The 18,562-nt window shown below is 40.8% G+C and overlaps 1 protein-coding gene across 4 annotated transcripts in view; it reads right to left on the bottom strand.

Moving 5' to 3' along the window:
* Positions 1-18,562, bottom strand: part of CSMD1 (CUB and Sushi multiple domains 1) — a 949,787-nt gene that overhangs the window by 167,808 nt on the left and 763,417 nt on the right. For all 4 annotated transcript variants that reach the window (XM_083729648.1, XM_083729649.1, XM_083729651.1 and 1 more), the window contains 3 exons: positions 9,354-9,545; positions 4,282-4,408; positions 1,353-1,555 (listed from right to left, as the gene is read on the bottom strand). In XM_083729648.1, the coding sequence (XP_083585774.1) occupies positions 1,353-1,555; positions 4,282-4,408; positions 9,354-9,545 (522 nt within the window). The remainder of the gene's footprint in view (positions 1-1,352; positions 1,556-4,281; positions 4,409-9,353; positions 9,546-18,562) is intronic.

Raw genomic sequence — 18,562 nt, 5'->3', positions numbered from 1 at the left:
AGGAGCCTATACCACACAAAACACTCTTGCTGTATGTAGGTTTTATTTTATTTGTTTTTTATCTTATATTTTGGAAATGTACACCCAGGGGTTTTTTCCCCTTTAAATTTTTTTGGGGGCCCCAAGAGAGCGGGGCCCTAAGCTATAGCTTGTTTCGCTTATACGTGAATCCGGCACTGCTACTGATGAAGATGAATTACTGTAGCAGCTCAAGAGCCACTTTCTAATGGTTTAATTTTGTGTCACTCTGGAAATGTTTGAAAGGCCAAAACCATGTGCACAGGGTCAACTGTGTGAGTCCCTTCCCCTCCCTTTCTTGACTAGGTAAAAAATGAGAGAGAGATCCCACCCACATTTCCAGCCTTTCACATGTTGCCACAGTAGCATGGGATGAGCACTGCCAGAAACAACTCCCATGTTGCTGCGGTCATCAGTGAAATGGTTCAATGTATGAGGGAACAATGGAATGGAAGCAGTGGTTTCTTATTCTACACAGCTTGCTTCCCTTTAAGAATGAAATGTTTATGTTTCAAGTAAATGCCTTATTCAATGTTGTCAAGGGACTGCCATCGGAACAGGGGAGGGAGGCAGGGATGCCCTTGGGATACAGGAAGCCTCCTACACTTCTGAGGAGCAGTTCCTCTTCTAGCAGGGGAAAAGCCACACCTCCAGTGGAGAAGAGAGGGAAGGGGCCAGCCAAGCGAGGAGAGGGCTCGAAGATGCTGCAGAGAGTCCAAGCGCCTCACATAACCTGGCTAGCCAAGAGGCGTACATGCCAATTCCGTCGTCCAGCTTGCACAGTGGGGTGAAACACAAGGAGGGGAGGCAGAGATTTGGGGTGTCTAAGTTCTTATGTTGGGGGAGAAGCCGGAAGGGGCCACTCCCAGATTCTGCAAGTGACTAAGACGGACATGAACTCTGTGTATCTGCACTGTAAATAGCTTGCACAATAAAACCTGTAAAAGACAGGTTGGAGTCCTGCCTGATTACTCACGAGCAACCACCACCCAGCATCTGACAGATGTGAAATGCAGCAATTTGCACAGCAAAGTTTTTCAGGCAGAATCTGAACTGAGACACCCCTGTATATTACAACATACGTTAAAATTGTTTCATTTGAATACAAAATTGAAATATGCTATTTGTCAAGAAGCATAAAGTAGAATATTTGGGGGAACTGTTTGTTTATATTTTTAGCAGATGTCAGCTGATTCAGCATACAGTCAATAGATTTTGGGTTCTTACCAGACTGAAACTCGTTTTCAAGATGGCGTACCAAACCACGCTATTAGCGACAAAAACACGAAAGGCCCAAACTTGATTTTACTCAAGGACTAAACAAATCCACCTACTTGAAAACTGGATAGAAAATCCTGATTTGCTGATGAAGAAGTCACTGTCAAATTGCAAAGTCAAGGAGTTGAAAGTACTATAAATATCTTCAGGAAGAGCTGAGCCACTCCACTCTTTCAGTAGAATACTGCTTTCAACAGGACCATCCCACACTTTGAGTATGTCATGAGCCACCTCAGTGTCAAAAACAATAAAATGCAGACTGCAAATGAAAGAAGAATGTGAGACATTTGTCATTCATGACTACCTTTGGTGCTAAATAAAAAGGGCAGATTAAGGAACGACAGGGATGTAACAACACATAATTAACCATGATTAAATCCTTTAATCTGAATGAAAGTAAGTGTGAATCTTCTTTGTTTCATTGTGGTTATAATAATTAACATGAAGCTACAAATGACATCCAGAAAAAAGGAAGAAAACCTGGTTTATCAGCATTCTTCTTTGGTTAGTTGCAGACATATCTGGGGTACATGTATGCAAACTCCACAACACATGACCTTTTATTTGGAACACTTGCTGAACTGATTGACAATCCTCAAGTTGTGGATGCCACCAGACATATCTCAATAACACTGACTTACACAGTGGCGGACCTTGGCACCATGTGTGACACCAAAATTTGTCGCCTCCCCCTCACCTACCATTATACATTGTAGTTGTAGCATCCCCAGCAGTGCTACAACTATTAGCTGCACACTGCATCAGTTTCATTTCTCTTCCAGATTAAACAAGATGGTAGCATCATTTAGCTCTCCCCCTCCCCTGCCCAAAAAAACTCCTTTATTCCAAAACTTAGTTTATACCTAGAAATAAAGTGTTTCAAAGGACTGAATTAATTTGAAGAAAAAGAAAACCAGCATACATGTAGGAATTCATTTCTAAGTGCCTTGCCGCCACAACCCCTCCTTTAAATTCAGAAGCATTACTTGACATTGGACATTCACAGTTCAAAATGAACTATTGAAGGAATGTCTTATTTCTGAGCATATAATCAACAAACTTAAGCACAAAATAATATAAAATAAATTGTGAAGGGCGGAAATGACCCAAAAATATCCCAATGAAGATAAGTCTGCTCAGTGCCAATGAACTGGAAACTACTGAGATGATGGCACTGAAGGCGAGGTGGGAGAGGGAATGCTATGGAGAAAGACAAAGGATGAGTCACATAGATGAAAAGAGACAACCACCTGTTTGACTGGGAAGGCCATTTCTGGTTCACGCTAAGAAGCCATTTTTAAATGTCCCTAGAGCTGCCCACAGAAATCTGTGCAGGTACCCAATGGAATTGGAATTAGGCAGCAATGTGTTCAAACCAACACCCTCTCAAACCAGGCCGCTGAGGACCAAACATGTTCAGTGGACACAACATATTGACTGGAGGAAGATGAAAATCTGGTGTGTGTATGTGGTGGAGTGGCTGAAACCCTGAACATGTGCACACTGCATTACGCCACTTTGTTCAGGGCCTCACTTGTTACTTAACACTAGACATTCACAACCTCAAGTAAACAAGAATATTGGTGGGTTGTTTTACCTTTTCCCATATCAAGTTCAATGTCTGATCAGTTACATTATAAGTCAGACCTTGGAGACCTGAATACACTTGAAGCATGACAACGGCTACTATGCTGATAAGCATGTCATGATCTTTCATAGATTTTGTTACCATTTCCACACTGTGAAGCACCACCCACATTTTTTAAACATTAAACATTACATGTGATGATGTAAAACACTGCCCAGAGAGCTACATTTATTGGAAATGGTCACAGTTCAGTGCCGTTTTTCCACTTGCTGTAATAAATATTGACTCAGAAGGCTGCTAATAAGTAAATATTAAATCTGTTTTCTACCTACAGATGGTTGTTTGTAATTTCTTATTTCATTCTATATTAATTTCACATTTGCCATTCCTATTAAAATGCAAATGGAGCAATGAATTTGCTCGTGAATGAGTGGGTGTCTTTTGGTCTAGTATTAGGGGAATATAGTTATCTTTCTATTCTAGGAAGAAGAAAATGAAATTGTGTGGGGAAAAATTATGAATTTCTCTGAATATGTATAAGGAAAGTATTTTAGCAAACAGTTTCCCTCCCCAGCTAAACTCTAGCCTGTTTATGTAAGAATATTAACTATTTGAGAGTAAACATGATACTTAAAAGTACAATGAATTAGGATTTTCATTCTACTGCAGTTAGAATGCATTACAAAAATTCTAATATGCTATCATTCCTGAGAGATTGCATCTGCACTGCTTTATAGGCTCATCTATCTCTCCTCCACCTGAAGAATGGGCAGTTTTCTTGCTGTGGAAATGAGTTCTCTAATGGTTTGTGAATTACTTCCTGAGAAACCCTTACAATGTGATTTTGCAGATCAGTTGAGCTCAGTGAGACCAATATAGTTACTTTCATTGCTAAACACTAGATCCAGTTCTAATAAGTAGAGTAGATCCTATAAGATGCCATGAAAGGTGACAGGTTGGGATCCTGTGCTCTCATTTCTTTTCTCTCTTTTCTTTTGTCACTTGATGGCAAAAATAAAGACCAAGCATAGGTAGAATAGCATAAACGGCTACTTCTGATATGATGGGCTTATCTGTCCACAAAGAAATTTAAAACACAGATCTAAGCATGTTCACTCACAAGTAGGTCCCATTGAGTTCAGTAAGGCTTACATCCTAGTATGTTTGCACATCAAAGGTTGTCTCTTTTGGTCCTACAATACATATATAACCAATGGCAGCCCCTGATTTTTGGAAGTATTTTTTTTTTAATATAGTGAATCAGGCATCTTTTAATCTTGCAATTTACCCCTTAAAGGAGCAAACAAGAACAAGGCACGTATATAATGTAGATGGTCAAACGTACAGTGCTATGACTTGGATAATACTAAATTTAATAGCTGAGACTCCATGCATACCTAATTGTCCTCCCTGGGTCTGCTTCTATAATCCAAGTACAATGAAGATTATTGTCATATGGAGCTGGATAACCAGGAGACAGAATGCGGCCTGAAGTAGCAGCGTGAATACGTCCACCACATTCAGCTGAAAAGAAAAAGCGAAAACAATCAATTTTCAGAGAGAAGTCCCATGCACACTTGAGGTACTTTACTTTACAGAAAGGTTAGAACTCTTAATTTTAGTAGAACCTGATTGCTTGTAATATACCAAGCGGCTTGGTGAAATGATGCATGGCCAAGAGCCAGAAAAGAAAAAATTAGAATAAAGAAAGGAAGTTGGAATAACTTTATGGGGTCTTGTATTAAACATTATATTTAGCCACCTAGTAGGACATGCAAGGTGAATTCAAATGCAAAAGCGGTGCAGTGCAATCCTTTGAAAGTAGATTTTTGTTGGGGTTGGGGGGGGGATCTGTAAAAAAAAACATATTTTTGAACATATTTTCTCAAACAATAAATACTTCTACACATGTTTCATCTAAAAATGTGCACTTTAAAATCCAAGAACTGCATTGGAAAATCTAAAGAAGTGAAAAGTCCAAAGAATAACCATCTACACTTTCATCCAGGAAGTGTACTGCAAATCATCATCATCATCATCATCATAAACTTTATTGCACTAGCCAAAGGCCATGGAAACATTCACAAACGAAACAAAAAGAAAAACAACAATAACCATAAAAACCATAAAAAACATCGGGCACTGCAAATACAATGAACCACGGTCACGTCTCCTAGAAATTATTTGTTGCATACGATATGATAGCAGGGGGTCCTCAGATAGAATGTGCCCGCTTAAATGTCCAAATCACCTTTGCAATTTACTGCTATTTTATCTAGTTCTTTTCTCCTGATCTTCTTAGCTGCCAACGCATATAGTGCTACTTTATAAGTTACAAAGCCATCCAGGAAGTGTGAATCAAGTCAGTTTGTGTAACAACTCACATAAATCAAATACTTCAAGCATCTCTACTTCTATCAAAGTTCTTTCTTAGTTATAGTAGTAGTAGTACACTAGTAAGCAACACTTTCAAAGTAGGGTTCATTTACTTTTATATGTGCTGCCAAATGTATGAAAGAGCTCAAGAGATTTAGTCTGCTTGTGTGCTATTATTGTTTTAGGAAAGAGCAGCCGATTAAAACTTTGGACTTCATGAACAGGAAAGGAGCCTCTAGGAGAAACTTTTGCAGCCCTGGTTCAGATGATACCTGTAAGTTTGAAAACGATGTGTGACAAGGGTAGACCTTGTGCCTTCCCTGTCCCCTGGCAGCAGCAGCACTCTATCCAATCTATCCCCTCCACGTTGTTTCTGATGGGGTATACTTAGTTTTTTTAAAACCAGAGGAAGGATAGAGAAGTACAAAGACATTATTCCACCCACAGTTCTGACTGCTGGCAGCTGTCTGGCAGGGCAGTGAATAACTGGGAAAACCACCTTTGGTTTGGCCCCCCCCATATATATATATATATATATATATATATATATATATATATATGCAGGTTTTGGTGTCCTCGGGTGTCTTCCCGTGTAAAAGTTGGGGTGTCTAGGCGACGTTTCGACGAGGTCTCACTCGTCATCTGAAGATGACGAGTGAGACCTCGTCGAAACGTCGCCTAGACACCCCAACTTTTACACGGGAAGACACCCGAGGACACCAAAACCTGCATTCCTGTACCCGTGAAAATCTACGAAAGCAAATATATATATATATATATATGTATATATATATATATATATATGTGTATATATATATATATATGTGTGTGTGTATATATATATATATATATCTTAGGATTTAAGCCTCAGAGAACCAAAAGGGATTTTTTATTTTTATTTTTACAAGCAAAGGTACATCAATTGATGATAAGGCAGTATCTGAGTAACCCAGAACCAGCTCAGGTAGCGTGATCAATATTTTCTTGTTATACTTTTAAGAAGTTATAATTCGAGCTTCCCTGTGAGCACTGTCCTATGGAATTAACCTAAAGTGTTAGCATTCAGATATGTGCTATCTAGCACTTGTCCTCCTGACAATATGCTTCTCGCATGGATGAGCAAAGCACACTCCACGAATAGCCCACAGCATTTGCATGGGTTGTAGCCATATGGCTGGAAAATAAGAGTAACCTTTTCTTTACCTTGATGGAAATGTTTTTCTTCTCACTTCTTAACATGTTGCACATATACCTTTTGATAGCAACATAAGACAAGCTATTTCACATCTTGCTCAGTCAGAATTCAGAGTTTTCGTAACTGGCAAGTCAAGATGACACAATCTTTATGTCATGTGTAAGTGAGGAGCTTGAAACAGCTGAGAGCACAGACAAAACACGTAAGGGTACTCAAATTAGTTTCATGTTTCTAGGTTTGATGGTTCTCTTACATGAGATTGAAAAGATATTTTCCCAGGCAGAGAATTCTGCAAAGAATGTATCTACTCAGCCACTTTCCCTTTGTTCAGACACAGATCATACCAGACTTTCAATTAAAAAGAGAAAGAAAGGGCGGGGGGAGGAGAATCAAAGAATGCCACTTAATGTGTACAATGTGCTTAAAGCAGGAAAGATTAGAATTGAACGGAACACGTGATGACAAAGAAATGAATATATGCATTATACATGCCTGCTCCCACCCTCTTAAATACAACCTTTTGTTGTCAGTGGGAACTCTGGCAAAGGTGTCCTGTATTAGACGTGGAAAAGAATTCCAAGTGCCCATAATCTCAGTTCCACTGCCCAAGCCCACTCTGGGTGATGGGGCAAGCTTGCAGCTGGTGCCAAAGCCGCCATTTTGGATGCTGGTGTTCATGTACACATGACGTGCAATGGACCAGCATGTTAGGTGTGGCTACAAGGGGCTCATTTAAGCCCACTCCTCCTCCTCAACCTCTGCTTGAGGTCATCCTCCCTTTTTTTGCAGTTTGGCTCACAGTGGTCACTTCTGGGCCACATGGGAATTTTTGACTCAGTTGTCTGGTTTGGCAAGTGGCTTTTTTTAACCTTCTCCATGCTGTAGGGTTGGGAAAGGAGGTCGATTAGCCATGGTGTCTGTTCACTCAGCCATTAGGCCTAGGTTAATTTGGCTCCAGCACTGTTACCCCTTTTAAACAGATTAATCATGTCACTTTTGCAGGAAGGTATAGGAAGCAGAGCATGTTAGGATAGCATGTTAGTGGCCCTGAACGTGAGAGCAGGCTTCCTCAACCTTGTAGGCCCCTAAGGGGGTGGGGGTGGGTAGGTCTCCCTACTTACCTTCAAGGTGTGGCTGGAGTTAGGGCTAGGCAAATATGCTTGCTTCTTGCCTGGCAGGGGTTTGGTCGCCCTTATAGCTGCACAAGTCCCATAAACATAAGCAATTCCCATACCAATAGTTTTGCTCTGCAGGTTTGGGCTTATACAGTGGTACCTCGGGTTACAGACGCTTCAGGCTACAGACTCTGCTAACCGAGAAATAGTACCTTGAGTTAAGAACTTTGCTTCAGGATGAGAGCAGCAGCAGGAGGCCCCATTAGCTAAAGTGGTGTCTCAGGTGAAGAACAGTTTCAGGTTAAGAACGGACCTCCAGAACGAATTAAGTTCTTAACCCGAGGTACCACTGTATAAATACAAGTGTCACTTATTCACCCCAGCTATATGTCTCTCAGTGTTTGTTTTAGCTATCAGCCTCAAAAACCCACCTCAAAAGAAAGAGAAGCACCTAAAGTTCCAGGTTACTTGCCCTCTAATGGATTAACCATAAGAAAAGACTTTTTGACTATACCTCCAATTTTGCCCACCGAGAGCTTTTTCCTCACCGCACAGAAACCACTGGAGTCATTAGTTCTTATGGGGACAGAAAACAGGCACTGCATGGGTGAAATGGGAGAAGCAACAGCCCCTTCCTCGTAGACGGCTGATGAGAATGGCTGTAGGTCTCCACCTCCTATTTTGTCCTCACAAAAATTTTCCACTTCTCATACAGGGATACAGAAAAGGATCAAAAGACTAGGCAAGATATTGGAATAGCTCAGAAGAACTGCCAGCCATTCCAGTGGGTCTTTCTTTCTTTCTTTCTTTCTTTCTTTCTTTCTTTCTTTCTTTCTTGAACTTGAGTAATTTCTGAATTACTTTGGAAAGCTCATTATCTCCTGTTTTCAGCAGGATAATAAGACCAGGTTTTATGTGTGACCTCATGAAAACAAACAATTCAGATAAAGAGCAACTCAGATATTGAATTTCACATTAATCCCCTTATTAATGGAGAAAGCATACAAGTGATCTAGTCTTATATACCTTGTGAACAGAAAATGAGTAGAATATGATATAGTAAAAATCCATGCAAAGAACAATACACAGATATTAGCCTTGCCACAAGACAGCTAAATGATGGTTTGTTAAGAAACTGGCCTGTGTTTCAGTGAGGGACAGGGAGAGATGGGGGGATACTTTTGTACATTCAAGAAGACTTATATCTTTGGGAACAAGGGCAATAAAAGTTGTTGTTGTTGTTGTTGTTACAATCTGGACCCAAATTTGCCACCAATTTTGCAGGGGGTCAGTTTAGACAATACCAGATAGGACAAAATAATTCATGGAGACCTCACAGAGAATGAGCATTCTTTTTAGTAAGAATTACTACAGAATTTTGCTTCAAGGCAAAACATGAGGTGAATCTGGAGATTTCTCCTTGGGTAAGAAATGTGAAGAAAACTGAAAGAGTTTTGATAGGGAGGTCAAAATTTCTTGTAGTCTGTAGTCCATTCATTCCTAGGCTGCATCAAATGTCCTTCAGAAATCAAGGTAAAAGCATACCAGAGGAATTTCAAGAAAAGCCAAAAGAATTTCAGGGAGAGTAGTAGTAGATTTCCTCAGAGATGGCCCACATATTTAGTTTCAATATATGTATATGGTGGTGGTTGGGGGAAACCTGAGATAGATTATATACCATTTCAAAGCATCGTTATCACATATGTAATAATGCATTATCCATAAAGAGAGCTATGAAGTGTTTAACACTAAACTTTTAGATCAATGTGTTATCTAACATTACCTGTACATGTCGGCAAAGGCTTGTCCCAAACTCTTCGATCTCCACTTAGGCAGGTAATAGTGCTGCTACCGTGCATTGTGTAGCCTGGATTGCAACTGTACAAAACAACCGTATCTGTGTAATGGCCTTCATCGCGAATCTTGTAGCCATAGTTTGGCGTTCCAGAATCCTCACATTTCACTAAATCAAAGCCTATAAAGGAAAGCAAAACATGGAAACACCCATTTGAGTTCTGTATTGCAGCACACAATTAGTCATTTCACAACCAATAACAGAGATGATTCCCCATGTCTGTCTGCTCACGGGGAGGGCTTTCGACACCACCTCTAACAGAAGAGAAAAGCAGGGAGATATTCACAGATTTCCCTTCCCTTTGCAGCTTTCCCACATTTTGCCTTCCATGCTGATGTTGAGGCTCTTCTAATCCTTTGGAACATACTGTTTTTGGGGTGGGGAGAAGGGGACACAGGAACTGCATGGGGAATCCATCTTCTTTCATGAGTGGATGGCAGTGTGGCACAGGGAGAAAATTTGAGGCTGCATATGTTCTACATGTTATCAGTAAATTCAAAGACTATAGTCTCCCTAATTTTGTTTTTATGCGCAGTGCGAGGAGTTAGAACTTTGCCCACTAGATATGCCTATTCCACGTCTGACATCCTAGGTCCACATGTGGGTGCACCATGTGAATATGAACACATGTAAAAATCCAATGTACAGAGTCCCTAATTGGGTTTTCAGATTTTAAATCAGATATTGCGCTGTTCATGCCCACATGAGTTAAGGCATGTATACCCTATTCAAACATTACACCCAATGCGGGGACATCTGGGAGAATTAGAGGTGGGGCAGGCATACCTGGAGGGCAGGGTGGGAAGTTGAGTTTTCACTCTCTCGCCACTTGTGGGGGATAAGAATGGTGAGCATATCATCCAATTCGACCCAAAATGAGATCCTCAAATTTGACCTCACTATTGTCCAATTTTGGGGCTCTTCTGATGTTATTCATTCCTGTGCCATGAAGTCAATGTCAGAAAACAAAAATGTGATGATCTCTTGAAAACTGGACACCTTTTATTAATTACTGAAGAAATAAGGCACAGCCATCAACATATGTCATTGGCGCATTAAATTTATGGCGATATTTCAACATGGAAATTACAAATAACAATGTATTATGTATTTCCCCCCTTATTTTTTGAAGTATTTGTATCCTGTCATACTGTGAAAATGCATCTCAAGTTGAAATCAATAAAACTTGGGGGAAATATATTTAGGTACTATAGAATACGAAAGCAACATACAAAGCATAGCACAACAGCACTTCTAATAAATGAGTATGAGCTCGGCCCCAAATGCCCCCTTAAATAAAAAAGTTTAAGTTGCTCACAAAGACTTACATTATTGTGTGCATATGTGTGGATCCATATCCATATCCATATCATATTATTATTAGTTTGGTTCTCCCCTCCAACTACTCACACTGCCTCAAAAAGTGTTTGGCAAAAGCCAAAACCAGCCAAACACAGCCCTGAAACACTACTTTTAAACTATCACTTAGTCAAGTGAAGGAGATTTTTTAAATATAAAAACTACATATCTGTGCCAAGGGTGCATTACCTGTTTTGTTTTGTTTTGTTTGTAAGAACCTATTTAACTCTTTCCCTTAAACATTTTACTTTTAAATCATTAAGATCTGTGGTAGGCTGACATATCTAACACCACTACATTTTTAAAAGGCTCCAAAATTAAGCATCAGTTTTCAAGCACTGGGAGAGTTGTTGTTGTTTTTAAAAAAGCAGCATGATCATATCATCTGTGCCAAATCAGAAACTCAGTTGTAGCCAGATGACAAAGAAGAAAGTTTCAGAAACGGTTTCAAATGCAGCACAGCACAGCAGAACAGAGTTGCTGCTTTAAAAGTAAAGTTAAAAGGTGCAGATGTACGCATGGATCATTCTGTGTGGTTCTTTGGGCTGGAGCCACACAGATAAGTGAAAATAAGCGAACATTTCTGATGATGTGACCTGTGATTCAAATTACTGCAATGCAAACTTGCTGGGGATTCTCAGCAACAAATGTCAATCATACAGACATGAAAACATGATGAATCTGCTTATTGGCACCAGGTGCCTTGATGGGTAGGTAATAAGTAGCCTCAGAAAAATCCGCCGACATATTAGAAGGCAAGTCAGCTCTGAGTGTTATTTGTCAAGACTGCACACTATTTACTGTAACAAACACTGTATGCAGAAAAGAAACATTTCCTTCCAATGATTAGGCAGTGATACATTGTGTGTCAAAAACATTATACTTAACCACTTGTCAAATTTGTTAGTGGCAAAATATCATCACTTATCAACACAACTAGGTTTAAAAAGCTTCAAGTCAAATGGATTGCCCACAAGGCTGAATCTGAACTTGCAGGCTTGCGTGTCCCTGCAATTTCACCTTGCCACAGAAAAAGAATAATAATAAGATGCAATGATGCACTTACCTTTCAGAAAAGAGGTGACCCCTAACAATGCACTTGGATGATAATCTCCTTCGGGAAGAGATGTGAGGAGAAATGCATTTTAAATCCAAAAAAATCTGAACCAGAAGTTTGACTGCTGTTGCTAATTGGGGGCAACTTACCAGTACTTATGGGACGCAGGTGGCGCTGTGGGTTAAAGCCTCAGCGCCTAGGACTTGCCGATCGAAAGGTCGGCGGTTCGAATCCCTGCGGCGGGGTACGCTCCCGCTGCTCGGTCCCAGCGCCTGCCAACCTAGCAGTTCGAAAGCACCTCCGGGTGCAAGTAGATAAATAGGGACCGCTTACCAGCGGGAAGGTAAACGGCGTTTCCGTGTGCGGCTCTGGCTCGCTAGAGCAGCAATGTCACGCTGGCCACGTGACCCGGAAGTGTCTCCGGACAGCGCTGGCCCCTGGCCTCTTAAGTGAGATGGGCGCACAACCCCAGAGTCTGTCAAGACTGGCCCGTACGGGCAGGGGTACCTTTACCTTTTACCTACCAGTACTTAGCCAGAAAGATGCTCCCCTATGTCGCCTCCCCAGCGAACACCAGTTAGAAAATATGGGAGGGGAAAAACTAAGGCTGGAAACACATGCAATAAGAAGATAATTCAAAATACTGTGCATGCCCTGTTAAGAGTTGTAGCATGCGAACAATCTGAATATTGATATGGAAGCCTTGGCCATTTCCCACTCACTGACTTCCTGGTCATTGCCTTCTCCTCATTTGACTGGGAAACAGATAGGCACTCTGAAGTGGGGAAGAGATTGTGGCATGGGGCTGTGAGTCATTTTGTTGTGCAGCTGGAAGAGGAGATCGTGAAAGCAGTAGTGGACTCAGGTAGGTAGGCAGGTAGGTAGGTAGGGGAGTGGGTGGCAGGCACATGTTTAGTTTTCAGGGCAGCTGAGAGCGTATTCATGGCACTGTGGATTCTCATTGTTAAATTTGCCTCCAGCTTAAGACATGTTCTTTGTCACCCCTGCTTTAAAAAATATCCTGTAGGCCACAAGAGGACAAAGTCAGCAAGGAGAGCAAGCAACACTACATCTACCTGGACTTCTCCAGCCAGTTCCCAGGTAATTCCAATCATGTTCCCATCCACTGCTTTAGATATTGTTGTAAATAAATGTGGCAAAAAAGCCAGCAGACCTTCACTTAGCTTCTGCCCATTTGGTCCTGTGGAGGACTCAGGCATGGCATTTCACTGACCCCAGTGCTGCCAGCTACTGCTTAATGCTTAATAGGGTGAATATGCCAATTTTCATTTCTCCCAGTTTCTAATTCTTCACGTCATAAGTTCAGTTCTCTACACTTCCAAATCACTTTTCTCTTTTTTGGAATCCTCATGAAAATTAAAATTAGCATTTTAGTTCAAATTTATCCTAATTTTGTATGCAATTTTGATGAATATAACCATTTTTTGTAAAGGCAATTTCTCCTTAACAGAATGCACTTGTGTATTTTAGGAATACATGCGCTGTCTGCACAATTTAACCCATTATATATTACTTGGCTGGAGAACTGCACAGAAAAATGCAGAAAACATTCAAAGGTTGGCTATATTTCTGCTCTCTTATTGTTCCAGAAAATGTGAATTAGGTAGGTTTGCCATTAAATTGTGCACTGAATCAAATTTCTCTCCCAACCCAAATGTTTGCTGCCACTACTCATTGTCTTTTTTTACCCTGCACAGGAAGTTTCAAGTTCTTTCCCTCACATGAAAGCTTATCCAAATACTTAAACCCAGTGTTTTTTGTGCCTGTATTCACTGATAAAAAGTACTGGCACCTTTTCATTTTAAACTTTTCTGCTTCTTTACTTTTGTTCAGCTGAACCCTGGAAGCACCAAACACTACTTTAATTCAGCTGGAAGTCTAGACTGTCCAAACTAAAATTTATAATCTGATTTTCTGTTGTCAGTTGCTGTAGAATCTTGAGCACAGAAAGGCTAGTTTTGTTCACAGTGAAAGCTGAGCTGTTTTTCTTTCAATAGATCAGAATACACAATGGCTTTCTGGCAAAGGGGGACACAGACCCCCCCCCAGTTGCATCTCTTCCCATCTTCCAGAAGGAAAGGCAATCACCTTAAAAAAACAGCCGCTTTTGTGATGCTGGGGTGAGGGTTGGAGATCCCAAGAGTATTACTTGACAGGAAGTAAGGACCAAACATGACAGATTGCTCCTTTCCCTGTTGAGCCCCATATATCTCAGGAAATAAGCAAGAATAACTAGAGTGTGCTGTGGAGATGGTGGAAAGTAACTGAAGGAAGCTTTCGGAGTGCACTGGGTCTGCTTCCATTCCTTATCAGTGACCAAACTGATCTTCCTCTGACCACTGAGTTTCCTTTCATGCCATATTGTTATCACTTTAAGTCTGGAAAAGGTAATTCTAGCGACAGAACTCTAGATGATGTATTTTAGGTATCAACCTTCATATGGAAGGAACTGAAGTGAACAATTGTTCAGTGTTCTCAAGTCATGCTGAATAACAGCAAGGGAAAGTTCCAAGTGAGGTAAAATTATGCATTTTCTTTCACAGAATGGGTGTTTCTGTTGTGTCCTGTTATCACACTGTTCAATCTCTTCCTCTAAGGGTATCTTGCTCTATATAAATGCCAAATGAGCTGTATTGTCAAATGACAATATACCTTTTGAGGGTTATAAACAAGAAAAACCAGAGTTCAAGTAGAGGGCCCATAAAGTAAATATACATGAACACCAACTGCACAATAATATTCTTTATCCCCTTTCTGTGTCATAACCTGTCCAGTGCATCACAGAGAATGCACTGCCTATTCTAATAGTAATTCCTCAGCCTATACGAGGGCATTTGCAAGCAAAAAAGCATTTTAAGGTTTCTGTCAGTTTATTTTAAACTCTAATCTGATCAGACTTTTTACCTGGGGTGAAGTGTTATGCAGTCTGACTGCAAAGAACATAACAACTTAAAGTCTCTCTGGCATTAGAATTACACTTCCCTCTCCCTCTCCCTCTCCCTCTCCCTCTCCCTTTCTCTCTCTCTCTCTCTCTCTCTCACACACACACACACACTTTTCAGTAAACAAGGCCTACAACTTTTCAACATTAGATGTCATTCTACCATTTCCCCCCACTACCTGTTCGATTGACTGCACAGCATTCTAAATTTGTGCAGATACTATACATATAGATCAGGATCCCAGCTTCAGAATGTTGACTACTGTGCAAGGAAAGTTTGTAGATGGGTCCATCAAGGATGTGATGACATGAACAGGGGCAGTAAAGCACAACAGTGCTCTTCATTTCACACAGTGTTAATAACGGAAGATAGTAATGATTGATTACGCTTCTATATCTCTGGCTACTTTTACTTGCCTTAACAAGACATCACATTAGCACAGGGAAGCAGGACACACACTCATGCCCCTGCTCCCAGGATCAGCTGAAGTTGTAACCACTTCAAAATTCCTGACATTTCTGAATGAGATTAAGGAAAATCTAAGCTCTTTTCAGGCAACCAATCTAAGGTGACTGAACATATGTGTGCAGAAAGAAAAGCAGGACGAACAACAACAGATCTCCCTCCAACCACCCATGTGTATGCAGTAGCCTAGGTGAAGAAGAAGAAGAAGAGTTTGGATTTGATATCCCGCTTTATCACTACCCGAAGGAGTCTCAAAGCGGCTCACATTCTCCTTTCCCTTCCTCCCCCACAACAAACACTCTGTGGGGTGAGTGGGGCTGAGACTTCAGAGAAATGTGACTAGCCCAAGGTCACCCAGCAGCTGCATGTGGAGGAGCGGAGAAGTGAACCCGGTTCACCAGATTACAAGTCCACCACTCTTAACCACTGCACCACACTGGCCAGTTATGCAAAAGAAGCAGCTAGACAAACACATTGGGAGAACTATGGATATTATTACACTCCACCCCAATCCTTGAGCGGTGCATGATTCCAGAGGTTCCAGCCACACTTACCCAGGGTCAATGTTTCGTTTTGGAAATGAGGCACAGTGGAGACTGCAATATCTTTATGATATATGGATTGTTTACACATATATACAACCTGAATCTATGATGGAAGGGCTCCCCGGTTTAACACTCCAAGAGGGTATTGCTTCCCCCACAGCTGCAGCCCTCCATTCAAACGGACACCAACATTGTGCTTTCTGATTCTCTTTTCATCTCACTACTTACTCCTACATTACATCACTCCTAGCCCTAACCTTCTCTAATCTTTTCCATTATCTTTAGAGCGAAGGGTGACCCACACCTTTACCTTCTCACATAGCTCCCTTTGATGCTTTGTGTTGTTCTTAATGGTCCATCCCCAGGCTATCATCTCACACAGCATGGCTTAATTAGCCTTTAACACATGCTGATTCCAGAGGATTAGTATTGTCTAGCACACAATCCAACACACAATCTAGCTATAACTACACACAGGAGACTGACCTAGCTTACTTAGCTTTTGACATCCCAAGCCTTAATTAAATTGTCACACCTACTGGAACTAATAATTTAGGATGTCTAGCACCCACAAACTTGTAACAATATAGTGGATCTCTTCATACAGGCTACTGAATGTTCCTAGGTTAGGGGTGGCGTACCCACCACAAACTTTCCCCTTTCTCCCATTACTCTAAATCAGTGTTTCCCAACCTTGTGCCTCCAGATGTTTTTGGCCTACAACTCCCATCATCCCTAGCTAGCAAGACCAGTGGTCAGGGATGATGGGAGTTGTAGGCCAAAAACATCTGGAGGCACAAGGTTGGGAAACACTGCTCTAAATCGATTGAAAAAGCTCTGTTGATGCAAATTAGTGGTACATTTTTGTTCTGTGTAAACCTTCTTGCCATGTAATTTCTGATATAATTATACTTTTGAAGTCCAGAAAAGAAATGAAGGTAATCAAAGGGTTTAGTGAAGCGGGTGTTGTTTTACATTCATGTTGAAATTGTATCTTAAGGATATGATGATATACAGTGGTGCCTCGCAAGACGAAATTAATTCGTTCCGTGAGTCTTTTCGTCTTGCGAGGTTTTTTCGTCTTGCGAAGCACGGTCAGTCGCAACTGCACCTCTTCAAGCGGTTTTAAGAAAAAGGAAACAAACTCGCAAGACGTTTTCCTCTTGCGAAGCAAGCCCATAGGGAAAATCCTCTTGCGAAGCAACTCAAAAAACGAAAAACTCTTTCGTCTTGCGAGTTTTTTTGTCTTCCGAGGCATTCGTCTTGCGAGGTACCACTGTAAATGCTTCTGATGACATTTGTAGAGATATGCTCATTGAAGTTCCAGTGCCTCTGATCTGAGTCCAAAAGTTTAGCATCAGGATTAACATGCCCAAATACAAGGTCTCAAATGTACTGAACCCAATGGCAGTATTTCTTAACAAGGAAAGTAGTAAAGAAATTTATGACACTGTGGGGAGTATATTTAAGGGGTCTTTGTTTTTTGCCCCCCCCCCAAAAAAGTAGTTTTGAAAATAACACAAAGGACTCTTTTTTGCAGTCCTGATCTTCTATCAATATCCTCAAAGCAAACATCTGGCTGCTTCCAAAGGACCCAGGCATGATTTATGGCACCTACTGTTATTTATTTGATTGTTTGGTTGTCTTTGTAAATTTATTAGCCACTGATGAAAATACAATGTTTCCTTATGGTGGCTTACAACAAAATTATATGTTGCAAGAGCACCTATGTTTTGAACATAACTACTGCATGTGCAGACAGGCCATTTCTTCCATGAAAACCACAACTGTGTTTGTATTTAATAAATGGGTCTCCGTGCCTCTGGCTATTTTCACCATGGATAGGATAGGAGAATTCATGTACACCAACCACCATTATATCAAATAATTAAAGGAGATGGGTTGTTTTCGGACACAACTTGGAATGAGAGTTTTACACTTCCATGAAAAATGGAGTCTCTATTCATTTTTATTTTTATTTTTGGTATTTGTGCAGTGCATGTCTTCTGCAGAGGTGAAAGATTAGGACAAAGAATAGAGGGTTATGTTCCAGGTCAGAAGACACTGGAAAAAAAGCAAACTGTTCAGGATGGTCCTCTGAAGGGGAAAAAAGAAAGATGTGAAAGCACGGAGATGTATTTCAGCCCTCTTGTCAACATGCAACAATGGTAAACATAACTCACAGCTTACAGTGGATTTATTTTCAGCTTCTGCACTGCGTGCGTGCACATATTGTGCCAGTTGTGGGCCAAATGAATTTATATGTTCTATTATTTTGATTTTATTCTCTTCTCACATACTTGGTGCCTCTTTGTCTTCATGCCTGCCACCTGACATATCAGCCCATTCTCATTTTGTTCTGAATGTCATTTTTAAGGTTAAGGGGTAACCAGCCAGGCAGCAGAAAATATTAGCACCTTACACGGCAATGACAAAATCTTCCTGCTGGTTTGAGAACTTTACAGCCAAGCCCAACTGTGGGGATGCCTGAGGCTATATCATATTCTCTCCACAGTAACTACAGGTGTCACGGCAAGGCAAGTTTTAATTGGGCGAAAACATCTAGGGTTTTGTTTTAGAAATGCAACTGCAGAAGCAACATAGGCTTTACTTGTTTTGATCCAGAGAAATAATGGCCCAAACACTTTCTCTTTACCAATCCATGCTTCCCCTTTCTGGCTCGCACACTGAAGCTTTTTGTCTCTTGAAAATAAGAATGAAAGTGAAACAACAAAAGAACTAAATATG

This window comes from Podarcis gaigeae (assembly GCF_964106915.1).
Source record: "Podarcis gaigeae genome assembly, chromosome: 3".
Classification (NCBI taxonomy): Eukaryota; Metazoa; Chordata; class Lepidosauria; order Squamata; family Lacertidae; genus Podarcis; species Podarcis gaigeae.
The sequence above is the reverse complement of the archived record's forward strand: the minus strand, read 5'-3'. Positions and strand labels throughout refer to the sequence as shown.